The sequence below is a fragment of the Ochotona princeps genome, chromosome 10 (genome assembly GCF_030435755.1).
Source record: "Ochotona princeps isolate mOchPri1 chromosome 10, mOchPri1.hap1, whole genome shotgun sequence".
In the NCBI taxonomy this organism is placed as follows: domain Eukaryota; kingdom Metazoa; phylum Chordata; class Mammalia; order Lagomorpha; family Ochotonidae; genus Ochotona; species Ochotona princeps.
In genome coordinates, this window is record NC_080841.1 from 237,170 (window position 1) to 263,441 (window position 26,272).

The 26,272-nt window shown below is 53.6% G+C and overlaps 1 protein-coding gene across 10 annotated transcripts in view; it reads left to right on the top strand.

Moving 5' to 3' along the window:
• The window catches only part of CACNA1E (calcium voltage-gated channel subunit alpha1 E), a 253,728-nt gene that overhangs the window by 138,447 nt on the left and 89,009 nt on the right, over window positions 1-26,272 (top strand). For all 10 annotated transcript variants that reach the window (XR_009246127.1, XR_009246126.1, XR_009246128.1 and 7 more), the window contains 4 exons: window positions 2,679-2,782; window positions 3,645-3,797; window positions 5,187-5,368; window positions 20,049-20,152. Coding sequence is in view for 7 of the 10 variants with exons in the window: in XM_058668915.1 (XP_058524898.1) it covers window positions 2,679-2,782; window positions 3,645-3,797; window positions 5,187-5,368; window positions 20,049-20,152 (543 nt within the window). In the remaining 3 variants the exon portion in view is untranslated. The remainder of the gene's footprint in view (window positions 1-2,678; window positions 2,783-3,644; window positions 3,798-5,186; window positions 5,369-20,048; window positions 20,153-26,272) is intronic.

The following is a 26,272-nucleotide window of genomic DNA, read 5'->3' on the forward strand; positions in this document are numbered from 1 at the left end:
TGCGGCTGCAGACTACCTGGCCCTGCTGCAGTGGCCTGGGTGGATTTGGTGGATGAATTGGGCTTGTGTGGTAAGAGGACTGTGGCTGTGTTGCACAGCCAGTGCTGGAGAGCCCCATGGCCTGGGCTTACTTTGCCTGTGTTCTGCTGCCATCCAGGCCCTGATCCCTCCATGGTTCTTTGCTCCTACTATGTCTCACTTCTTGTCATGGCCGCTTGGCCACCACCTCTTTCTCCATCCCTGTTCTTGGGTCTCCCTTATTTTCTGCCTCTACTTATTCTACATCCTGTAGCCCTCAAGATAGGCAGAGCATTGTGGGCCTGGGCCTTGGATGCAGGACCTTCCCTGGGTCCCAACAGGGCAGATTGTCCACATGTCTGTGAGGTGCCAGTTTCCGCGTTCTCTCAGACACCCATGTGTGCAGGTTCTTTCTTGCTTGCACTTGACAGGGGCAGGAGCCAGCGCTTAGGCCACACAGGGTTTGCTGAGGCCTTGCTGGGGCTTCTGTTGGAGCTCAGGGGGAGAACACCATGGAGAGGTCTCTAGAGCAGTGTCCATGGGAGCTGACCTGGGCTTTCTGTCAAGTGGAGCTTCTGGCCACACCCTTTCAGGCTCTGGTTCATCCTGCTTGACGCATGCCAATCCCTTTTGCTCCTGGCCTGATGTTCATGCAGGCTTTGTCCTCCCTGTGCATATGGTACACTAAACATGGTGGGTTGCTCACCATGGTCTGTGAAGATCACACAGGGTCATGTGTTGGCCATGCTGGGCCATTCTAACTCTGAGTTTGAGTTGGGGATAACTCTGGGGCCTGAGCTGAGAATATTCTTGCCCTGCCTTGGCTGGGTGCTGGGGGTGCTGGCACCTGTTTCACTTGGTTGTGTTTCTGCCATAGTGTTTACCCCCGTTCTCCATGCTGCTTGTTCTTCCTCTAGTTTTGCCTCCCCTTGCCCAAGAAATAATGCTCCTCCTGCCACCAGTGTTGTCCTCAGCTGTGGCCAAGTCCTAAGTCGCATCCTGTGAGGCTACAGGCAGGGTGAGGTGTGCAGAGTGTGTGGTTGCGCCCGGCTGCTCTGCCTCTGTCTTGTAAATGCAGTGCAAGTGTGCCTGACGGGGTAGGAGTCCTGCTGTCCTGGGACCTCTGCTGGATGGAGGGCAGTTGTGGGGGCTGCAGCACCCCCATTGGTGTCCTTCAAGCCAGCCAGTCAGCCCCTCATGCCCCGGAGGCCTTTGTACTATCTGTTCCTGGGCCTTTTGCCCTGGGCCACATCCTGCCCCAGAGCTCCTGCCTCACAGCTCGCGCTCATGTTGTCCCATGTTTTCTCAGTGCTGTATCACCTTGGCAGTGTGGAAACCTCAAGAGAGACAGGCTGTCCCCATAATCACTGGCAGTGGGTAGCTGGTCTTCTGGGTGATTCAGCACTGCTGAGACTGGGCCATGAGAGGCAGGGGCAGAGAAACACGGCCCTCGCAGAGTAGGTCAAAATTAATGAACTTTAAGCCAACATTTTTAGTACCTGCTTTAGGAACAGCATCTTTCAGGCACAGGGCAGCTTGCAGAACCCTTTGTCAGTGTACCCCACCATTTTTGTTCAACACAAGGCCCTGGTGCCTAGTTCTGTGGCCGATGAGGGGACCAAGTCTTAGCCTGCATTGGCGTTGAAACACACATCTGTCTCATTCTGCCTTGTCTGGGACCTGAAGTCTGACTTGCTCTCCAGGCATGGTTCTTGGCGTCCAGACTCCATTTGGGTTCTTGGGGTATTGGATTTCTGTGTGTGTTTCTGTTTGGTTATGGAAGGTGGGGAAGGAAAACAAGGAAATGCAACTGAGGTTGGTCAAAGCAGTCTGCATCTCAGAGCTGTGCTGCAACCACAGCTTAGCTGGGCTGGGTTGTATAGGGCTGAAGTGTCAGGGATGGGGCTTGGTTGTGCAGGCTGAGGTGCTAGGTGTGGGGGTGGGTTATGCAGGGTTGAGGTGCTAGGTGTGGGGATGGGGTCAGTTTCTTTTTGGCTGTGTGAATTTAATACATTTCTTTTTTTTAAAAAAGATTTATTTATTTTTATTACAAAGTCAGATATACAGAGAGGAGGAGAGACAGAGAGGAAGATCTTCCATCCAATGATTCACTCCCCAGGTGAGCGCAACGGCCGGTGCTGCGCCGATCCGAAGCCGGGAATCAGGAACCTCTTCCCACACAGGTGCAGGGTCCCAATGCATTGGGCCGTCCTCAACTGCTTTCCCAGGCCACAAGCAGGGAGCTGGATGGGAAGTGGAGCTGCCAGGATTAGAACCGGCGCCCATATGGGATCCCGGGGCTTTCAAGGCGAGGACTTTAGCCGCTAGGCTACTGTGCCGGGCCCCAATACATTTCTTAAAAGGGAGCAGAGACAAGGCATTTCAGAACATTCTAAAATCTAGAATGGGAGAACCTGGTGTGCTGGGAAGGGGTGGGGAAGGAGGTTGAGTCCCTGGCTGAGGATGATGTTCAACTGGCTGCTCCACTCAGGGACAGTTTCCCCAGGCGGCTACATAGAACCCTGTCTGATCCACTGTCGCTCGCCTGAAGTCCTCGCCTGGAGTCGCCATGTGTCCTGGCTGACCCTGGTATAGTCTTGGCTCCTGGGGCAGAAGAGTGTTGCCAGCCCTTGCTAACCTATGCCTCTCTGTGTCTGCAGCATCCTGGCCACGGCGGGTACCCATTTCAACACTCATGTGGACCTGAGGACACTGCGTGCTGTGCGTGTGCTGCGGCCCTTGAAGCTGGTGTCTGGTATCCCCAGTGAGCATCACGGAAGCCCTGCGGATGCAGCTTGGCCAGAGGCTGGGGGTGGCAGTGGGCTTGCAGCCATGGAACCTAACTTTCCACTCTCAAGTTTCACCTTCCTGTCAGGTCTAAAAGATGACAGAAGGTCCTCACATGAAACTTGCAAAGTAAAATAATTAGAATGAGAAAAGCAGTGACTTGAAGTCACTGTCAGCTTAGATTTTGTTGGTTTCTCCCAGTGCCTGTGGATAGCATTGAATCATTGTGTGCATGCAGCCATTATTTCCAGACCTTAAACATGCTTGTAGTGTCATATTAATTCAGAAGATTTGTGTTGCTGAACAATGTAAAAAGTGGGTTATTTCCAGTGCTCTCCAGCTCTGAGTAGAACTGCCCCCAGATGACTCTTTGCTTAAGTCTTCACCCAAGTCTCTGAGTGTCCTTCAGGCAGGGGTCCTAAGAAGCACAGTGTCAGGCTCAAAGGGGATGTTTTCTGCTCAGAAGCCTGGGTGGGGACAAAGTATAGGGACTGTTCTAGGACAGTTTGAATATTGAGGTCTGGCAGAGGCCTCCAGGAGACAACAACGAGTGTGGCAACGAGGAGGCTGGAGTAGGCGTGAGATGTGGCTTCATCCTGGTGTGGACACTGTCCTCCTACCAGAGCCCAAGCTTTGCCCCCAGCCACCATCTCATGGATGCTGGTGCCCTGTCCCTGCCCTAAGCCTGCAGAGGGTGCTCATGTCCACCCTGAAGGCCATGGTGCCCCTGTGGTGCTGAGATGTCCTGTCCCTTCCCCTAGGCCTGCAGATTGTGCTCAAGTCCATCATGAAGGCCATGGTGCCCCTGTGGTGCTGAGATGTCCTGTCCCTTCCCCTAGGCCTGCAGATTGTGCTCAAGTCCATCATGAAGGCCATGGTGCCCCTGCTGCAGATCGGCCTTCTGCTCTTCTTCGCCATCCTCATGTTCGCCATTATTGGCCTGGAGTTCTACAGTGGGAAGCTCCACCGCGCCTGCTTCGTAAACAATTCAGGTTGGCATTCTCCACTCCACTCTTCCTACCTACTGGATCCTTTCTGGACATTTTGGGGTGTCCATGCAGAGGCCTTCCTCAGCTGGCAGTTGTGCATTTCCATGGTGGGGAGGGCTCTTGGGACCTGTCAGGGCCCCTCAGCCAGTAAGGCCAGAACATTTCCCTCCATGCCTGCTCTCTGTGTGACCTACATGCTCAGAGTCTTTTGTGGAAAGTGGCCTGGAGGTGGTTAGGGCATACGGACCCCCTAGCCTATTCTTTCAGGGCCCCTTGATGGAGTGGCTGGATAGTGCCATGAGGAACAGTGTCTGGGCTCTAGTTGTATGGGAATGCTGTTTATAGGACTCCCACACTGCAGAGTTGTACCTTATCCTATTGAAGACCAGGAACCTGTGATGAAATTAGGACTTTACCACTGTTAAAAACCTCCCCTTAGCCCAGGGAAAGCTGAGATTCTCCCAGAATCTGAAATTATAAAATCAGATTCTGGCTGCCAATGAGGCTTTTCCCAAGGACTGTGGAGGGAGGGGCTGCAGAAGGGGTGTGGGAGACAGGTGGCTATTCCAGGATTACTGCATTTCGCAAGACACTGGAAACCATGGGGAGAACCAGGGTAGCAGGAGTACCAGGGAGGTATGGTAGGGCTGCTCCCACGGCAAGGTTGTAGTCATCCATTGTCTCCATCAGGGAGGCTGTGTGTGGTCACTGGGTCACGTCCATCAGGGAGACTTGTGTGGTCACTGGGTCACGTCCATCAGGGAGACTGTGGTCACCTGGGTCACGTCCATTAGGGAGACTGTTGTGTGGTCACTGGGTCACGTCCATCAGGGAGACTGTGTGTGGTCACTGGGTCACGTCCATCAGGGAGACTTGTGTGGTCACTGGGTCACATCCATCAGGGAGACTGTGTGTGGTCACTGGGTCACGTCCATCAGGGAGACTGTGTGGTCACCAGGTCATATCCATTAGGGAGACTGTGTGTGGTCACCTGGGTCACATTCATCAGGGAGACTGCGTGTGGTCACCAGGGTCATGTCCATCAGGGAGACTGGTCACCAGGTCATGTCCATCAGGGAGACTGTGTGTGGTCACCAGGTCATGTCCATCAGGGAGACTGTGTGTGGTCCCTGGGTCAAGTCCTTCAGGGAGACTGTGTGTGATCACCTGGATCCTGTCCACCAGGGAGACTGTGTGGTCTCTGAGTCATGTCCTTCAGGGAGACTGTGTGGTCACCAGGTCACATCCATCAGGGAGACTGTTGTGTGGTCACCAGGTCCTGTCCATTAGGGAGACTGTGTGTGGTCCCTGGGTCACGTCCATCAGGGAGACTGTGTGGTCCCTGGGTCAAGTCCAGTAGGGAGATCGTGCCCCCTCCACATGTGCCTGCAGGTGTTCTGGAAGGATTCGACCCCCCTCACCCATGTGGCGTGCAGGGCTGCCCGGCTGGTTACGAGTGCAAGGACTGGATCGGCCCCAACGACGGAATCACACAGTTCGACAACATCCTCTTTGCGGTGCTCACCGTTTTCCAGTGCATCACCATGGAGGGCTGGACCACCGTGCTGTACAACGTGAGGGGCCAGTGGGGTTGTGGGTGTGTGTGTGTGTGTGTGTGTGTGTCACAAGGAAGGGTGCCCCCTGAGCACCCTCAATTGTGCCTCTCAGACCTGTACTGGACTCATCTGAATGGGGCAAAGGAGGGGCTGCCTGTACCAGCCAGAGGAGGGGCCCAGCCCAGTTGGACCATCTGTGATGTCTGGGTGTGCTGGTTCATTTGGTGTCAGCTGAAAGGGTGAGGGCTGGAAATGACACCAGCCCTCCTTGTGATCCTGTCGCCACTGTGTTGGGACCCACTTGGCTTAGGTCATCTAATGGCTGCTGAGCTGCACTTCTGCACATTCCCAGCAGGCAGGTCTGGCAGCTGTGTGGACAAGGCTGTTTAGGACAGAAACTGCACAGGGCAATCCTGAGGGCTTCCCAAACTCCTGGAAGCAAGGTCCAGAGTGAGATGGGAGAAATGCAGGTGCCTCTGAGGACTGAGCCCTCACAGGCCTCATGGTGGCCATCTCTCCCATTGAATGGCCCAGTTTGGACACGTAATTCTGCCTGCCCATTCTTTTGCACCCTCCATATAATTCCCAGTGGGTAGGGCACAGAGTGCACACCATGGGCTAGGAAGTGAGCTGGGCCCAGATGGCAGTGCCTGCAGAGCTGGGGCGGTGTGATGCTTGTTCTTGTGTTCTCCCTAAGGCAGGGCAGGACTGAGACACTCTGCAGCAGAATGGCAGCAGGTGAGTGTGAGGAGGGAGCTAGGCTCTGTGTGGCCCAGGGATCTTGGTGTTTGCATCTGCCCCAGCGGAGCAGCAGTGGGATGGAGAAGCAGGCTGCAAGGTCACTAGCACCTCATTACACCCTGGTGCTCATATTAGCAGCCGTGTGTCTGGGCTGTGGAGGGTTTTGATGGGAAGGGGACAATGAGGCAGGTAGGAGAGATGTGTCTGGAGGCACTGGTCCCTGGGGTGAAGAGCACAGGGGGAAGGTGTGGCCAGGAGGTTGGCAGGAAGTGAGATCATCAGACAAGGATGAGGGAAGATATGTGTGGATCTCCAGGAGACCATGGAGGGGAAGGTACTTGGCTGCAGTTAGACCCCGGACTCATTTGAGCTCCTTATGGTGCTGCTGGGATATCTGCATGTTCCTGGGCTCACGTGGGTTCCTGTGATGGTGTTCTCTTGGACGTCCCCACATTCCTGGGCCCACGTGGGTTCCTGTGATGGTGTTCTCTTGGACGTCCCCACGTTCCTGGGTCTGCATGGGTTCCTGTGATGGTGTTCTCTGGGATGTCCCCACATTCCTGGGCCCACGTGGGTTTCTGTGATGGTGTTCTATGGGATGTCCCCACGTTCCTGGGCCTGCTTGGGTTTCTGTGATGGTGTTCTCTGGGACATCTGCATGTTCCTGGGCCCACGTGGGTTCCTGTGATGGTGTTCTCTTGGACGTCCCCACATTCCTGGGCCCACGTGGATTCCTGTGATGGTGTTCTCTGGGACGTCCCCACGTTCCTGGGTCTGCATGGGTTCCTGTGATGGTGTTCTCTGTGACGTCCCCACGTTCCTGAGCCTAAGTGTGTTCCTGTGATGCTGCCCCAGGATGAGCCTGCACTTGTATCTGGCTGAAGTAGGTGCAGGCTGTGTTATCACTGGCCAATCACCATCAAATGAGCAGTTCTGCCCTGGTAAGGTGCCTGCTAAGAGATTTGGGCAGCACTTTTCAGCCCCTCTCCCATGTCATATTTGAATCTGTGAAGTAGCTTGAGAAATCTGTTTGCTTGTCCAAGAGCAGAAGGGGTGATTTCTGGGTCTGGTAACTGAGTCCAGCCCAGTAGGAGCAGCAGGGATATGTAGCATGTGCATCATGTGTGTGTGTGTGTGTGTGTTTGCCTGCTTATGTATGCCCGTACCCCCAGGTCACCTACACCCAGCTTCCTGACTGCACCTGGCTCCAGATGGCCCTGGCCTGGGTTATTCCCAGTTCTTTCCCCAGGTGCAGATCTGGGTGGTCCCACCATACACCCGTGGGAGCTCCCTGGCTCACACACTCGAGCTTGCTCATTCTCTTTTAGGTTAATTTGAGCCATCTGAGAGAGATAAGGGAATGTTTCTGTCAGGTGGCTGCTTTCCCAAGGACATACATCAGCCAGGGCTGGGATTGCAACTAGGTTGTCTATGTGGATAGCAAGAACCTGAGTTCTTTAGCTATTATCCATTGCCTCCCAGAGGATGCATGAGCAGGAAGCTGGATTGGAAGCAAAGTCAGAACCCAAATTTAGATCCTGTGATATGAATAAGAAGTTCCTTATTTAAGGATTTGTTTAGGGCATGGTGTGATGGCTCAACGGCTAAATCCTCACCTTGCAAGTGCCAGGATCTCATATGGGCATTGGTTCATGTCCCAGCTGCTCTATTCCTCATTCAGCTCCCTGCTTGTGGCCTGGAAAAGCTGTGGAGGATGGCCCTAAGCCTAGGATCCTATACTTGGCTTCAAATCTGCTCAGCTCCAGCTATTGTGATCACCTGGGGAGTCAACCAATGGATGGAAGATCTTTCTTTCTGTCTCTCCTACTTTCTGTAAATCTGATCTACCTTTCCAATAAAAATAATAAGTAAATCTTTAAAAAAAATTTTAAAGGGATTTATTTGAAAATCAAGGTTAGGAGACAGAGATCTTCCATCTACTGGTTCACTCCCAAGATGGCCACGGCAGCCAGCAGTGAACCAGGCCAGAGCTAGGAGCTAGGAGCTTAATTAGGGTATCTCATGTGGGTACAGGGGCCCAACACCTCGGCCATCCTCTATTGCTTTCCCTAGGCCACTAGCAGGGAGCTGGATTGGAAGTGGAGCAGCTGCAACATGAACTGGCACACATATGGGATGCTGGTGTCTCAGGCAGTAGCCTTACCAGTTACACATGTGTGCAACTGTGTTACATCCCCCAAAGCTCTTTTGAAAGGAGCCCCTCAATGCCTCCTCACAGCATCCACTCTTTGGATTCCCATTGTCCACAAGAGAGAGTAGGTTCCCTACCTCATGGAGAGGCAGAATCATTGACTCAGAATAAGAAACTGATACGATGTCTGACTGGGGAGTGTGGCTTTCACTGATCATCTGTGGAAGTTGTCACAGTGCGGTGACTAGGACTGCCAGGGACTTGGGGTGCTGGTCCCAGCCCCTGCACCTTGCCATGGGCAGCAGGTCTGTGAGGACCTCATATTTCCCTGACACCTGCCCACTCAGCCTCTCCCCCTTAGATACCACTTCCCTTGCCCTGAACATCTCTGCAGAGGTCAGACTGGGTGTCAGAGCTGCTTCAAGATCACACCTGTGTTCTCCAACCCTAACTTCAGTTCTGTCCTCTAGTAGCTGCAGAGTGTGAGGTTGTGAATGTGATCATATTCTAGAGTAAGCCAGTCTGTATGTACCTAAGCCTTGTGGTGTGCCCAGGTGCTGCTGGATCGAGGCCCTGGGCAGTTCATTCTACCCTGGTGACCAGTCTTCTGCTGTAAGAGAGGGCAATGATTGAGGTGTTGCACCTCAGACGTAGGCGTCTCTGGAGGGACTCAGTGAGTGAATGCTGACAGTGGGAATGCTGACAGTGGGCAGGAGGTGCTGTACATACTATAAATGATATGGGTGCTGTAGGTGATGTAGGTGTCTTGGGTGCAGTAGATGCTGTGGATGACATAGGAGCTGAGAGAGTTATAGATGCTGTGTGGTTGACACTGTAGGATCTGTGTGGTTGATGTTGTAGGTGTTGTGTGGTCAACACCGTTGAAGCTGTGTGATTGACATTGGTGGACACTATGGATGATGTTGTGGGTGCAGTGTGGTTGATACTGTGGCTTCAGTGTGGTTCGTGCTGTTGACAATGTGTGGTTGATGCTATGTGGTTCATGCTGTGATTGACACTGTGTGATTGACACTGTGGTTGATGCTGTGGTTGACCTTGTGGTTGACACTGCGTGGCTGACACTGTGTGGTTCATGCTGTGGGTGCTGTGTGCTTAGTACTGTGAATACTGACTGACTTTCATCACTGCTGAGTCATGTTTTCCTGCCTTGCTCCCATAAGTAGCTTTTTTGCTTGACTGGTACAGGAGAACACAGAGACCAGTGGGAAGAAGGAACGTATTTACTTCAATGTTGGTGGAGGATTCTGTGAAATTGCAGAGTATTTTAAGGTTGCACCCAGCCTCTTTGGCCACAGCCCTGGGCCTGAAATGCCAATCAAGATAACTGGCCTGGGCAATCCCAGGTACATAGAGCCTTGAAAGAGTGAGGAAAAGGCTGGTGTCACGTCACCTGTGATGCTGGAGCGTTGCTCAAGGGAAGATGTCCTTATCTGATTCCCTTTCTCTCCTGAATGCCCTGAATTACCAAATCCTTAAAATGCTTGTACCTTCTGTGACTGGACCTTGCACTTTCCACTTCGTAATGAAATTTCATGCCACTCTAAGGGTCAGGAGTACACAGTGGGGCCACTTTTTAATAAATAGGTGGATAACCTGCTGTGTCAATATTGTCAGCAACCCAATGGCATGGGTAGTCATGTTGTCCCATCACAAGGTTCTTATGGTACACAAAGCCACAGGAGAGAGCTGTAAGGCCTCATCACCCTCACATGTGAGCACACACACACAGCGAGGCTATGAGGCCTCATCACCCTCACGTGTGAACACACACAGCGAGGCTGTAAGGCCTCATCACCCTCACGTGTGAGCACACACACACAGCGAGGCTGTGAGGCCTCATCACCCTCACATTACCTCACTTACAAAACCCTTGTTTTACTGTGTTCTTGTCATTTAAAAGTGTGCTTCAGGATCGCAGACTTCTTTCAGTGTGAACTATCCTTTGGAAACCCAGACTTGTAGCTCACTCTTTGGGTCCTGTTCTGGAGGGTTCCTGCTGGCTTGTACAATCTCTCCATCCTGTCTCCTCTCCTAGCATTTTTCTTGGGTCTTGATTGCTTTCCACACCCTGTGTTCTCACTCCAAAGCTCCCTCAGTTGGATTCTGTGCATACTGAAAAACATAACCATATTTGGTGCATTTCCGGCTCCTTAGTGCATTTGAGTATTTGCTGCAGCTTTTGCTAACTTGCATAACCTCTGGGTAATTGCTGAAGTGCTGATGTCACAGCCCTTTCAGAATCTCACAAGCTTGGGACCTCTGCCTACAGTCGACTCAGACACCTGGGCTCTCGCCCCTGACGGTGCTCACGAGGGCTGGGCAGCCCCTCTGAGAGTCTGAGCCAGTCTGGCAAGTCAGATGGCAATGAAGCTTCTCAAGAAACTAAATTTTTCCACTGGAAATTGAATTTATAAATTTAAAATGTTAATGTCCTTTCCTTATGAGATAAAAAGTTAACAGCCTCTTTATAAGTCCACGTTCTCTTGTTCCCATGTTGTGAAATTTCTGTGGTCTGTGAATGCTAAAAATACAGCCTTGCTAATAGAGATGTCCCTGTATGAGAGGTTACGTAACATGTTAATGGGCCACGTGGAGAGGACTGCTCACCATAAGGACACAAATTTGTCCACAGCCTGTGGGGCTACCCATGGAGGCACAGACAGGGTCACCTTGGCCAGGGTGCCTCGTTGGTTCCCCTGGTCTTGGGCTGTGGCAGGTGTGCAGGGCACTCTCACAAGCTGGGTGTGAGGCCAGCTTTGCCTCTCATCCCACCTGCTCCTGTCGTGTGTTCAGGCCTCAGATACACTTCCCGGCTCTGTCTGCTTGGAGCAATGGTTTAGTGCCTGGCTTGCACTGTAATCGTCACACTGATTGAGAATGCTTATGATGGGCAGACGTTGTGGCACAGTGGCGTTTAGAGTGGGGTGGTGGATTCCAGTTTTGGCTGGCCTTCCCTCCCCTCCCAGGGCCTTTGTCGCCTCTCCTGTCATGCTCAGAGCCGGCCTGTCTTCCCTGTGTTGGTGACTGGTCTCGTCAGGAGATCACCCCGGCACACTGATGTGTTCCACCCCCATCAGGCTCGGTTGTTGGGAGCAGGGAGGAAACCCTGTCCTCAGTGTGGTTTGTTCCCAGGACTTTGCTGCTTGGCACTCAGCAACACAGGCTGGCCCTCCCCTCATGTGTCTGTGCCTTTCTCACTACATCTGCACCTTTGTTGTATAGGTGGTGCTAGGGTGAGCACCCTAGCTGTTGGCACTCACTGTGTGTCCTCAACTCCCACTGAAGGCTCAGAGACATGTCCAGGTGGAGGTGAGCTGCCCTCTCCAAGCTCGTCCCTGGATCCTGTTGATCCCAGCCAGCACAGCCTGCTGTGTCACTTCTGTACCAGCAGTGACAGAAGGTGACAGGAGGGGCAGGGAAGGCCAGGGCCTGGGCAGATCTGATTTGTGCACATGGTGCATTTGGACACCTGTGCTGAGTCTGTGTTCCCCTAGGAAGCCATCAGCTCCATCAGGCTGTGACCTGGCATCAACCCTTGGAGACTCAGGGCCAGAGTGCTGGGAGCAGTCTCTAAATAAGCCCCTGGGGACCTGGCATGGCCCACAGAGCTTGGGGCCTATGAAGTTTGTATCCCGTGCCAAGAGGTGGCCACAGGACAGGGGACATGGTTAGAAGAGTGACAGAGGGCCTTGCACATTCATTGCGTGGCCCCTGGTGGGATAGTCTCAGCATGTGAGGACACTGGGCTGCCTTTTGTCTGACATGACTGGACACAGGCACCAACATGGGCATTGTCCCGAGGAGCCTGTGTTCCTCTTCCTGTTTCTTGTGGCTTTTCACTTTGGCTATCTGGGCTTGCTGACCTTTCCCCAGCCTGCTCTTCCCTTTGGTGTCTTGCCCCTGCCTCACTTGTCTTCCTGCTCTCACTGGTCCCAGCTGTGACTACTTCTTCTCATCCTTTACATCCCCAAGCTCTTGACCCTCACCAGTTAGTTCCTTCGAGTGCCCTAGTGTCTTCTGGTCATGTACTGCCTCCCTGCACAACTCACTACCCTTCATTCTGTGTGTATTTGTCTGTCAGTTTGTACCATGTTTGCTGCAGGGTAAACTCCATGCCCTCTGCAATTCATAGAGTCTAGTGTGGGGAGACCCATAGTAGAAACCTGGTGATTTACTGGGTGGACGGAGCTGTGAGTTAATGGGTGGTGTGGGACCAGCCTCAGCAGGAGGCTCTGGCACTTGCTGAGGACACAAAGCCCATATCAAATAGAGCTTATTCACTGGAATTTTCCAATTGCCACGCTCTTCATTCACTAAATGCTTGTTGAGTCCCTGTGATGTATGGGCCCTGGCTGGGAGTTGGGGACGATGTGGCTACATGTTGAGGAAGACAAAGTTGAGTCTGGGGCTCAGGATGCCAGCAGCAGGGAGGGCGTGGGATCCAGGTGGGATGTCTGGAGCCTGAGCAGAACCTCATGATGCTGGGGAGACTGTGAGGGCCTTTCAAATGAGGACCAAGGGCTGTGGCCCACAGTGGTGGCTGCTGGGTTCAGGAAGCTGCAGTGCTCAAAGAGGGAAGGCTGGAGAGCCCTGGCAAGGCAGCAGCAGGGCCTAGAGGACCAGAGCAGCAAGCTGTTTCAGTGCTGGGGTCTGACCTGCTCTGTATGTCATGAGGAAATGCAGCCATGGTGGGACCTAAGGGGAGCTAGAACCTGGAGTGGGCAGAGAGGTGCTGGGCAATGGCTAGGGTGGAAGCTGATGGACTCCTCATGGGTTGAATGTGGTGGGAGAGGAGGGACTGGGTAAAAGGACAATGGTTCATGGTGGACATCAGAGCTTTGGGGGAAGCCTAGGCCCCTCACCCACCATGGTGGGGGCTAAACCCAGTTAGTACTGTATGGGCCATAATCAGAATGATGAGCACCAGGACTGGCCTCTGGATTGTGATGGGATAGGGTGTGAAAATGAAGACCACCCTAGTCAGGAATCGCCAACGTGTGTAGGGCACAGAGAGGGGCAGGGACAAGCTGAGGCCAGTCTCTCCATCCCTCCACATTCCTTTACCTGCCTTTCTTCACTTGCCGTGAATGCTCAGCAGCTGCATGATGCTCTGCCTCTCCTCAGTGCCCTTCCCTGCACATGTTGTTAAGTGCCAGGGTGTGTGTTCCCTCAGCAGAAGGTTGGTGGTATTCTCTGAGGCCTGAGATAGGACAAACAGGAAGAGACAAAGTGACCCTTGGAGGACTGTGCTCATCCTTGGAGCCCCCTTCCCCACCTGGTGTTTGTGGGTACAGTGTCTGTGTCAGCAGTGTGAGAAAGAGACAAGGTTTAGGAGAAGATGTATCTGGAGAAACAGTTGAGTTTGGTGGGCAGAAGCTGGGCAGTCAGGGACTGGGCAGAGGAGGGGCTGGGCAGACAGGGGCTGCTGGTCAGACAGGGGTCTGGGCAGACAGGGGCTGCTGGGCAGACAGGAGGCTGGGAAGACAGGTGGCTGGGTAGATAAGGGGGATGGGCAAACAGGGACTGGGCAGATAGATGGGATGGGCAGAGGAGGGGCTGGGAAGATGTGGGCTGGGCAGAGAGAAGGCTGGGCTCAGAGCAGGTCTAGGGGATCAGGAGGGAGGGGCTACTGGATGTGGCTGTGATGAACTCAGGGAAGCCTGACGACAGGCGTCTGTGTATCTGGGGGCAGGGTGAGGTGGGGCAGTACTGCAACCTACACATGAACCCTGTGGTGACAGACCTGTACCCTGGCTGTTGCTAGGCTGCAGGCTGCCACATTTGGCCTGGCATGGGAGCCCATGGCTGAGAGGAACCTGCCCCGGGAAGACTTGCCATGAGATCTTTAACAGCACCAAAGCCTTGAGGCCCTGTCTTCCTGCCAAATTCCTTTTCTTTTGACCATGTATTGTAGGCCTTGAATTTTTTTTTTTTTTAAATCTCTGGAAAATTTTTTTTAATTATATTTTTGACAATCTTTACATAGTTAATTAGGGTAAAAAGGTTCAAGGGCTATAGGAAAAGCGGGTAAGAGTATTATTTCCATATTGTTTCCTTCATGTTTAAAGGGGGTATTAAGGGAGAAGGCCCACCCAATTTCCCACCCTCCCCAGGTCCCGGATGTAGGGCATGCTCCAAGGTTCTTGCTCAAGTGGTTTTGATAGTTCACCAGTTATGAATCGCTGCCAGTCTTGCTACTCCAAGTATGATGAGGTCGTTGAAGAATCCACTGGTTGACATAGTCCATCATAGTCTCCGTTTGCCCCGTATTTTGCTGCCAACATATAGCTGAGGTGGTTGATTGACCTGTTCTGTCTTCTGTCTTTTCTTGGTTAGTGTTCTGAGTCCAGCATTTCGACTGGGGAGATCTCCAAAGAAACTTTGTCTGAGGTGATCCCAGACCAGATTCTTGTATGTACTAGCAAGTACAGGGCCCGGCACAGTCCATCGCCCTGATCAGCTGGTGGTTGTAATCGCTGGGTTGGTTCTGTTTTCAGCCCCGACTTCCACTGGAACCAATGGGAGTTGCAATCCAGCCTGGTTCTGCCCAGCACATACTCGGCCCTCGCATAAACCAGTAGGAACTGCAGCCTAGTTGGAGCGACCCACAATAACCCCTAAGAGGCCCACCCCCTACCCTGGTTTGCCAGTATGTGTAGCAGTAGTCCAGTCTCCCACACCCCCTTCGGCTCTCGTACATGACAATGGGTGTTAAAGCTTTGTTCCCTCTAACCAGTTCCACTATGCAGCCCACACAGATGCTGTTGGGTGTCTGTCTAGTCACCCCAGCCCCTGTCCTAGTTTTCATGCCCTCCCATGGGAGTGGTAACCCAAGAGGGAGGAGCCCACTATAGGCCTTGAATTCTTGAGTTTCCCGCCTTCCTGGTGAACCCAAGCTGTGCTCTGACAGTTTTCTGTTTGGGCCCAGGGAGTGCGTCCCTGAGGAGCTGGCAGGAACGGTGCAGGGAAGGCAGGCAGCCACTAGCCCCTATCCTGATGCTGTCAAAGGCCCATGGATTGCCTTGATCCCCACTAATCCTGAGAGATCAGCCCCACGGGTGGCTAGAGGATGAGGCAGCAGGATAGAACTTTTCAGATGTGGGTTTGGCTTGCTGTTCAGAGGTGACAGTTACAGCAGCACCTGTGTGACCCACATCCTGACATGCTGTGTTGGCTGTGCTGTCACATGCGCAGTGGTGTTATTGGGCCTTGGTCCATGAGGAAGCTTGTTCCCAGACTCATGTGGATTGATTAGATTCTGGCTCAAGAGAAGCAGCCCATGTGGTCATATCTGGAGAGCACCTGCTGTCCCCAGATGATGGCAGTAAGACTGATGTTCAAAGCACACCCTCTGCCAGGGGAGGCATGACCCATGGGGAGGCGTGGCCCAGTGGGGAGGCGTGGCCCATGGGCAGGCATGGTCCATGGGGAGGCGTGGCCCAGTGGAGAGGCATGGCCCATTGGGGAGGTGTGGCCCAGTGGAGAGGCGTGGCCCAGTGAGGAGGTGTGTCCCAGTGAGAGGCGTGGCCCAGTGGGGAGGTGTGGCACAGTGGAGAGGTGTGGCCTAGTAGAGAGGCGTGGCCCATTGGAGAGGTGTGGCCCAATGGGGAGGTGTGGCCCAATGGGGAGGTGTTCATCCAGCAACTAGTGGAGTGGGCAGTAATATAGTACCTCTTACTAGGCACGCCTGAGATCTAGGTGCTGCCCACACTGGTTTCCTGCCCACACTGGTTTCCTGCCCACACTGGTTTCCTGCACATCAGGTTGTGTGTGTGTTTGTCAGGGTGTTTTTGATTGTCCTGGCTCAGATCAGTCTGATAGCAGATGGTGGATGACATGTTTTTGGATGACATGTCCTCTCTGAATGCCTCTGAGGGAGCCTAATTGTGAATGTATAGGTGGGGTCCTCAGGGGACTGCAAGGCGAGGAGAACCCAACTGAGGAAAAGAACCCTTATTCAGAGTCCTTGGCCTGACTCTGGGCTTGCACTCCTGGGATGGCCTCTGAGAGTCTGTAAGACTTGGGGATCAGGGGAACTCAATGCAGAAAGAGTGAAATTGTGCTCTAACTTTAGTTGCAGCTGCTCCTCACCTGGAGGCAGATGCTGGGGCGTGGCAGGTCAATGGTGATGACCAAGGGATTTGATCTGTGACCACACAGCACAGGCGTGACACAGGTCTGGGGAAGGAGCAGCACTGGCTTTGCAGACTGCTGAGCCCCAGGTGGGAGCAGGGTGAAGGAGACGGTGTCCTATGGTAGTCACCAGGAGTATGCTGACAGGATATGCCCTGAGGGTGCATGGGCAGGAGGAAGGGACACTGGCTCCTGCCTGGGAAGGCTCATGAGGGAGGCTCTAGGGTGATCAGGACATGATCACAAGTATCTGCACTTTGTTCCTGCGTGCCCCCTGTGACACCTGCGCAGGCCCTGGCCAAGGCTCCTTCTCTTGCTATTTCGACCATTAGTGTAATGAAGTCTAAGATAAGGGATCCGAGCTATCACCCTGGGTCTGGGTAGAAGTGGGTGCCATGGGAGGTGAGTTCATGCCTGGAGCAGGAGGACATAGAGCAGTTGACTCAGACCTGGGCCCCATTCCTCCCTCCTGCCTCACTGCTCTCACTTGGGGGAGAGGGCGTGGGCAGAGATGCTCTTGCTGAGATGCAGCCTGACTTGTTTTAAGTCACCCGCGGCAGCCACTATGCTGGGGCTGATCCTGAATTGTTATTAACAGGAAGTGCAGCCCATGCTTGGGGCAACAGATATGGTGACCCTGGGAGGTTCTTGTGTCACAGCACAGGGCTATCCATGACCATGTCCCTGGTTCCCCAGCATGCTTAGGCCATGGTGGATGGAACCACGCTGCCAGCCTAGGGGGCAGCTGTGGGAATCTGTTTCTGCAGGGGCCCCGGACACTCATGCCTTGACCTGCCTGGTCAAGGTTGCCCTGTGAAGCTGTGCCTGGTGGAGCTTGGGCCCTGTCTCTAAAACACCCTCCTGCTGTGCCCCACCCCACCTCCTCTGCAGATTAATGTGATAATTGCTGCGTGTGCCTGTTTACCCAGATCGTGGGTGGATTCTGCCCCCGCCAGGCAGGTTCCCGGAGGAATGTGCTCCCACTCCAGGGTTGGTGCCACCAACACGCCTGTCAGGTGGGCCACCGCTCCTGACCCTGCTGTCTGTCATGGCATGTGCACATGTGCACGTGTGGCTCAGGAGTCTGCAGGTGAGAACGCTGAGAGCAGCTGCTGTGAAGGTGGAGGGAGGGTCTAGTGGGGGAGGTCTTGGGAGCAGCAGGAGCCCCAGGGCCCTGACTAAGGATCCTGATGCAGAGAAATGCTGTCTGCTGCCCCAACGGGAGGCCACAGGAAGCAATTTCCTCTGGGGCCAGGGGCCAGCAGCAGCTTTGGAAGCTGAGTCTCTCTGCCAAGCCCTGGTATGGTTGTGTGACATGGTGGGCAGAGGAAGGGGAGTGTGGAAGGGGGCGTGTGGGAGGTATCTACCTACCCTCCCTGGCTGCACAGCTCTCTCAGCCCCCCGCTGGCCCTGCAATGAGGTTGTGGGTGCACATCTCAGGGCATTGCAGTGGTGGCCTCCATGCGGGGCAGTTCCAAGGTTTTAGCAATCAGGCAACACAAGGAAATAGAAGTCCTGACTTCTGTCAGTGCCCCAGCGTCTGGGACGGGGGATCGCATGCCCACCTCCCATGGGATAAGCTTCTGGGTCAGAGACAGAGCCATGTGGGGCAAGGGAGGGAGAGGGCTGCGTGGAACCACATGATGAGTGTGTGACAGGTGTGAGGGGACTCCGTAGAGCTGCCCCTGGAGCACGGTGTGTGGGTCTCATGTTTAGGCCTGCCCTCCCTGACACATTCCCTTTGCTGCTGTGCTCCCCTGACTGGCCAGCAGTGGGGGTGGGGAGGGAGCTGCACAGATCAAAAGGGGGCATAGGATGAATTGTCTCAGTCTGTCTTGAACAAGAGAATCATCTCAGAATTGTGGCTGTTCATGGATTAGTAACAGCTATGTGCGCTAGTCCCCTTGTGAAATGCCAGACTCAGAGCTGAGCAAACTATCCAGAAAGCCACGCTCTTCTCCCTAGCACCCTAAAATGGTGGGAGCATGCACCCCACAGCTGCCTTGCTGCAGTCATTGGGGTCTATCCTATCTGTGGTCTCTGAGCCCTGGTCCAGGCTCTGCTCAGCCTCCCTGTCACTAAGAACCCTGATGGACAGGGCTAAGCAAAGGCCAAGGGAACCTGGGAGTCCCCTGGAGAGCCGGCCCTGCTCAGGTCTCACAGGGCTTGAGTCTAACCATGTGTTGTGAGTTGGCACCCAGCTGCTCTGCAGCTCCATGCCCAGTGTGCCCAGGGAGGACCTCTCCCTGGGTCCATTGTAGAACCCTCTCTGGTTCCTGCCGTCGTCAGTGGCAGCCTTCTCTGACCTGTGGCCCACACCACCCCTTTCTTGCTGGAACCAGAGCCACACAGTGGGCCTAGTCCTTCCCCAGTTGTTCCTTTTTCACTTTTGTTCTGCCTCTGTTGCTTTGAACGCCTCCCTGAGCCATGTAGGGAGGCTGGTGAGGAAAGTTTGTCTTAGCCGTTGCTCTGGGCAGAAGAAACCACTCTGGTGACAGCAGCGCATGGATAAGAGGCAGGAAGTGAGATGGTCTGGGAGAAAATGAGTGGCGCTGGGGCCAGGGGAGCTCTAGAACGTGCGGAGCTTCTGCATTTCAGTAGGGAGGAACGGAAGGTGAGCTGGTGCTGTGGGGATTCTGAGTCCTGGTCTTAATCTTGCCAATGGAGCCTTAGGAATGTATTCAACTTGATGGCCTGTATCCTCGGGGAATGAGGGTCAAATAGCTGTTTGAGTTTCAGCTAGAATTAGAGTTAGTGTGTAAGGACAGGCTGGGGTTCAAAAACCTGTGTGTGTGAAATGTGGCCCAGGAAGGCCATTTGGAGAGGTGGGGCAGGGCAGGTCAGGGTGAGCTGGACAAGTCGTCTCAGCTAAGAGCCCAGCGTGGTGGGAACGCTTTTCAAAGGGTCCTGCTTATGAGGACCTGTGGGAGCAGCCATCTCTTGGTGCATGAGACATGCCTTGCTCCCGTCATCCATGGGCCTATGTGTGTGGCCTATGGTGGGAGAATCCAGAACATGCATTCCTGTGTGTTTCTCTGTCACTTGTCCTCTGTCTGTACAAAGCTGAGGCCAGGCCTGGGCCAGCTCTGTTTGTGGCACCAAGGCTGGCAGATGGTGCGGACTCCTGGCCAGCACGAGTGACTCGCACACTTGGTCTTTGTCTTCCTGACAGTTTCTCTGGTTCAAGTGAAAAGGCTAAACCATGTCATTAAGTGTTGTGAAGTCAGAAAGCACTTATATGGCCTTAGAAAAGGGTTTCTCCTGTGAGGTGAGAATTCCAGAAGATTCCAACTTGGTGTGATACAGACAGAGCCTGCAGGCTGGGGCAGAGAGAGAGAGAAAGATGGACAGGTAGAGACACCCCAGAGTGAAATAAGTGTCTTCTGTGTACTGGTTTACTCCCTAAATAGCCACAATAGCCAGGGCTGGGCCAGGCTGGAGCAGGGGCCCAGTGACAGGGAGCTGGTAGGGAAGTGGAGCAGCTGTGGCCTGAACTGACCCTGCAGCAGGAATCCTGGCCTCCCAGACAGCTAAACCTACTGCACCTGGACACCAGTCCCAAGCTGTGCTTGACCCTGTGTGAGTGGCAAGAAGGGGCCTGGCTTCCCCCCATGGCTGACAGACTTCAGGAGACTATGCTTCTTCTTGCAGACCAACGATGCCTTAGGAGCTACCTGGAACTGGCTGTACTTCATACCCCTCATCATCATCGGATCCTTCTTTGTGCTCAACCTGGTCCTGGGAGTACTCTCCGGGTAAGCTGGGCTTTGTCCTTTGATCTTTGTGTGCCCCCTGCAGCTCTTGTTGTGGAGCTCTGAATGTTTGGCACTGCCCCCAAGTGTGGGGATGCAGCAGTGAGCTGCAGTCCTTGTTACCTTTGTCATTCTTGGGAATCAGAAGTCCTTGTGCATGAGGATCTGCTTGTCCACTCTGTCTCCAGTCAGTGGTGCTGTGGCCACAGGGATGTCTGTAGGAACCTGTTCCATTGCTGAGGACAGAGAGTAAACAAAAGGCAGGTTTGCCAGGGCCAAACCTACCCCAAACCACAGCCATGTCAGCTGGCACCAGCCTGCAGGTGCTCAGTACCAAGCGTAGCGAGGAGTGGTTGTGGGTGTCACCCACAAATCCTGCCCACAACAAACACAGCCTTCCTGGAGGACAGTGGGGACATTAGACACACGGCATGGGGGTTCTGTCAGCAAACAGTGCAAGGTGCGGAGCTTGGGTTTGGGAGGGTCAGGTCCTATGCTCTAAGGTCATCAAGGACTGTGGCTCAAAGCCTGGGGTTCTGCCTGGAGCAGGAAGTGTGCAGCAGGTGACCCAGACTGCCTGGGAGCAAATGCTTTGGAGCAACTCCCACAAGGGCAGAGGAGTGGGGCTTGCCGTGGATGGGCAGATGATGTCCTGGGCACCTTGGGTTTTCCTGAGAAAACAGGGATCAGTTGTTTCTCATTCAGATGCATTCCTTGTAGGATGATGGTGCTTCTGTGCAGACATGGCCGACTCATCCACATGGTCATCTTTTCAGACGGTGGGCATTGGGAACAGCAGATGGAAGAAGAGCTGACGGAGAAGGGCGGGAGAGCTTGGGGTTCTGGGAGGTGCTGGGATGCCCTACAGAGTGGCCATGCTGAGTATGTGGCAGTGGGAGCCAAGTGTGAGTGGAGTCCTCGAGGGGGTGTCCAGGGTGGCCCCTGCCTGCCTCAATCTCAGAACACAGGCATGGAAGGGTGGGCGATGGGTATGTTAATTTCCAGTTCAGATTCTGTCTCCTACAGATAGAAACCAAGGGGAGACAAGCACTATGTACAGATAGGAACAGAGCTTATTTATCAGTGAGAATGAACACGTACCACACATGTGGGTGTGCCATTCCACACAGATTGCTGCCTGACATGAGTGGACCATAGAGATCCAGTACATGAGAGTGACAGAGGGAACTGAACAACCTGAGAGCTGTCCCCCACCTTCCACTCTTTATAAGGAAGAGAGTGGTGCTCCAATCAGGTGAAGAGCCACATGGGATCTAGCCATGTGCCCTGGTTGCATGCAGCTGGTATAGTTGGGAAGGTGCGCATGTCAAATGGACAACTAAAGAGATGAGTTACACTGCAGAGGTACGGGTTCTCACTTGCATTGGCAAAGGCCTCTTCAACTGTGCTGACAACAGGGAGCAGGCCTTGCCCTCAGCACCCATGCTGGGACAGCCTAGCAATTTGCATTGGGGTCTGCATCCTTCCCAGGCTTCAGGGACCTGTTTACTTCCTGTCCAGCTTCTGGTGGTTCCTTGTGAAGCCTGGCTTATGCTTGCAGTGCCTGCCCCATCTTTCCTACAGTGAACTCCCTCTGCCTCATTCACTCCAGGGTTTCTGTCCTTGGGTTTAGGGTTCCTGTGATAACCCAGGTTTCCAAAACCAAACGTAGAGACCCTTGACCCAAATAAGGTCACATATTCAGATTCCAGAATTCCGAATGTGTCTCGCCAGCCATCCAGCTTCAGGAGTCAGAGTGGCATGGTAGGTCTCCATGGCAGCAATGAGGTGTGGAAACCAGGAAGAAAGTCCTGAAGCTTCCAGAAGCAAAAGAATCTCCAAGGCAGAATTATGCACCCAAACAAGATAGCCATGGCTTGAGACGACTGAGTAGCAGTTTACAGTATCCTTTCTGAAGAAGGCACTGGAAGCCTCGTCCAGTTAGGGAGTCCTGGAGGTAAACAGGTGCAGCCTCAGCCTAGACCAGTTTTGGCCATTGTGTTTTGGGGCAGGGGGTGGAAATGTGAACCTGTGGAATGAAGCTTTCTCTGTCACTCCGACTTTCATATAGAGCAGATCTTTAAAAAGAAAGCATATTGTATGGGCCAGCATGGTTGCACAGCAAGTTAAGCCATTAGTGGGGACACTGGCATTTCTCATATCAGGGTGCTGGTTTGGGTCCTGACTGCTCTACTTCCGATCCATGAAGCTTCTTGTGAATGTACCTGGGAAAAAAGTAGAAGCTAGATCATGTTTTTGGGTTCCTGGAGTTCATGGCTCTTGGCATTGGCTTGGCCTGGCCCAGCCCAGACTGTTTTAGGCATCTGAGGCATGAACTGGCAGGTGAGGATATCACAAGGATATCACCACAGCCTCTCCCCAACCCCTTGTCACTCAGCAAGTACATGAATCTAAAAATATAAAATAGGAACATCAGAGTGCTCAGAGGTCCATGGAGGAGTCGTCCTCAGCACTGCAGCCAGAGAGAAGCCAGATCAAACAGAGCTCTGGTAAGCTATCTAGAAGGGAACAGTGAACCGATGCCATACCTGGGGGTGTGCCCGGGTCAGAGCATTGAGAAACCCTGGCAAGGATGCAGAATGCATGTGTGGCTGCACTGTGTTGTACTCAAGAATCAGCGGCATGATAGACCTGCAGGCAGCCTACCAACAGCCTTGCACTCAGCACCTGCCTTCCAACCAGCCTGCCTCAGAGGGGAGGTCACAGTGCCCAGTCACCAGGACCTCAGGCAGTGTCTGGGACTGAGAGACCAGAAATTCTGTGGATTAAGTTTGAATTGGGGACTGTGGAAGTGAGCACCAGAATTAACAGCGCCAGTTGCACGTGGTAGCCCACCCAGGTAATCTCAGGCTGGGAGAGAAGATATGAGCTGTGAGTCATCTACCATGAATCTCCCGGGACTGGCTGACTCTGCTTGTGTTACTGGGAATAGAGTATAATGTAATACTCAGTAGAGGGCCCGGCAGCATGGCCTAGCGGCTAAAGTCCTCGCCTTGAAAGCCCCGGGATCCCATATGGGCGCCAGTTCTAATCCCGGCAGCTCCACTTCCCATCCAGCTCCCTGCTTGTGGCCTGGGAAAGCAGTTGAGGACGGCCCAATGCATTGGGACCCTGTACCCGCGTGGGAGACCTGGAAGAGGTTCCAGGTTCCCGGCTTCGGATCGGCGCACATCGGCCCGTTGCGGCTCACTTGGGGAGTGAATCATCGGACGGAAGATCTTCCTCTCTGTCTCTCCTCCTCTGTGTATATCTGGCTGTAATAAAATGAATAAGTCTTTAAAAAAATACTCAGTAGAAATGTACAAGATGGCATGCACTGAGAGGAATCTGTGCGTTGGGAGGGGGCAGGTGGTCAGCAGTGGAAAAGTCAGGCCAGAGCATAGAGGAGCCAGCCCCTCAGAGATGTGAAAGAGATATGTGGAGTGATGGTGGTGGCAGCCACGGGCCTGCAGGCTGCCCCATAGGGAGCCCCAATACCAGCGTCTGGCTCTCGACCACTCCTCCCTGCAACAGGCCTGTCCACAGGCGTTTCCTGTTGCTGCCTCCCAGGGGAGGCTTCTGTCTATGCTCATTCCCGTGTCCCAGTTTCAGCTTTGAATATTTAAGACACATTTTTAAGATTTATTTATTTTTATTGGAAAGGCAGATCGGATTTACAGAGAGAATGAGAGACAGTGAGGAAGACCTTCCCATCCTCTGGTTCACTTCCCAAATGGCCACAATGGCGAAGCTGAGCTGATCCAAAGCCAAAAGCCAGGAGCTTCTTCTGGGTCTCCCACGTGGATGCAGGGTGCCAAGGACTTTGGCTGTCCTCTACTGCTTTCTCAGGGAGCTAGATGGAAAGTGGAGGAGCTAGGACACAGACCATCACCGTATGGGATACCGGTGCTTACAATGTGTAAGGATTTAGCCATTGAGCCATTATGCTGGGCCCAAGACAAGGCCAGAAGGCAGCCCTTGAGGGCGTAACTTTGAGGTCCCAGTTGAGGCCTGGGGCCAGGACTGGAGTATGCATGGTGCATCCTGATGGAGCCTGCTTCATCCCAACCTCACACCCTCTCTGGTCTGGAATCAGGACTCCTACCCCCATGTCCTTCTTTGGTGGGAATACATGATGCACTGGGCAGGAGCATGGGCTGAGCAGCGAGTTGTGGGTGAATGATGAAAGAAAGTTGCACCCCTGTGTTGAGTGGGGCAGCTCCCGTCTCAGTTTTACTCTTGTCACACATGTGGGCTCAGAGGCCAAGCCCTGGGGATGCTGGTGTGCACTCTCTCCACCTGCGGAGCTGCCTGTGGGTGCTGGAGGGTAGAGGATCATGGGGCCCCCTCAACTGGGGTCTTGTTGATCTGGGGTGGCCATATCCCCAAAGCAGCCTGGGAGCAGCAGCTGCAGCTGGTAACAGCTGGTGTAAAACAGTCTGACATTCTGAGGAGTGGTGACCGACCATGCAGGCCTCCCAGGCTTAACCTTGTCTGGTCCCTGGTTCTGTTTCATGTCCAGATGCCCAACACATTGGAGTTTCACTGACATGTGCAGAACAGGAAGCCCTGGGCACTTCCCTGTGTGGCTGGTGCCCAGCTTTCTCCAAGCTCGTGAGCTTTCTCCTTGGGGAGGGGTTTGTGCTCTGAGACTGCCCCGCCCCCAACACACACACAGAGTTCTGTAATTGTGCCCCAGGGGCCAGATTCCTATTCTCTCCATCAGAGTGGGTGGGCCAGGCCAACCTGGAGCAGGGCTCGGGAGGACGTCTAGAGAGGGACACACAGCCCACTTGACATTCAGAACATAAGGCATATAGGGTTTATGAAGGAGGGGCATGTGGCACACTGGGATCCAGAACACGAGACGTGTGGGGCTTACCAAGGCATGGTCCCAGGGTCACAGGCCCTGTGAGTTCCTACAGAGGACGTACAGCAGGAGCTGGAGTTGTAGTCAGGATTGTCTCAGGGAAATGGGTTTGATGAAAGTGTCTGCTTAGGTTTGGAGAGAAGCAGAGCTCCCTGTCTCCATGGAAACGAAGGCTGCATCAGAACCTCCTGAGGTGCTGTGGGCAGGGCCATGGAAGCAGAGCTGAGTGACCCCCACTGCCCCAGAGTTCTGCAGCTGGAACACATTTCAGGGGAGGATCATAGCTGAGTGTGACCCTCACTACCCCAGGGTTCTGCAGGAGGGAGATTATGGTGGTGGGGGGTGAACAGAACAAAGCATGACCCCCCCCCTTGCTTACCCCTGTGGTCCAGGGCTCTTGGTGAGGGAGGGGAGGGGAGTGCAGGCCTCTAGGTGGTACTGGCAGAGGTTTGCCAGAGTTTATGCCTTCTTTTTTTTTAAAGACTTATTTGTTTTTATTGGAAAGTCAGATATACGGAGAGGAAGAGAGACAGAGATGAAGATTTTCCATCCAATGATTCACTCCCTAAGTGACCACAATGGTCAGAGCTGAGGCGATCTGAAGCCAGGAGCTTCTTCTGAGTCTCCCACAAGGTGCAAGGACCAAAGGCACTGGGCTGTCCTCAGCTGCTTTCCCAGGTCACAAGTAGGGGAGCTGGATGGGAAGCAGGGCTGCCAGGATTAGAACCGGTGCCCATACAAGGACTTTAGCTGCTAGGCTACTGTGCCTGGCCTAACTTTATACCTTCTTAGCCTCTGAAATGCTATTGTCAGGTGGCCTCTAATAGGGGAACAACTCACTGGGACTGTCTGGCCCAACCTAGAGTACACTTCTGGCCAGGCAGACTTGGCACCAGTTTTGATCTGTGGGTATTTTGGTCACACTCAGGGACATTAATGGGACACTGTGTATGAGGTGTCCTGGGCCCACCACCAAGACCCCTTGTGCTGAAGACCAGTGGTCTATGAGCCACACACATCTGCTCTGACCAGCACAGTGACAGCTGTCTTGTTGCAGCCCAGCTGTAGTTAAGCAGACATTTTAGACACCTTGCTGGGCTCTTATGTTACAAAGAAGAGCAAAGCAAGGTGCCTGGGTAAAGAGATAGTTCAAAATATATGCAGTAGTTGTTAGTTCAGATACTCCAGAGCTCTTGTCCTCAGAAATTGCTCATCAAAGTATCATATATACAGACCACATGTCATGGGTACCT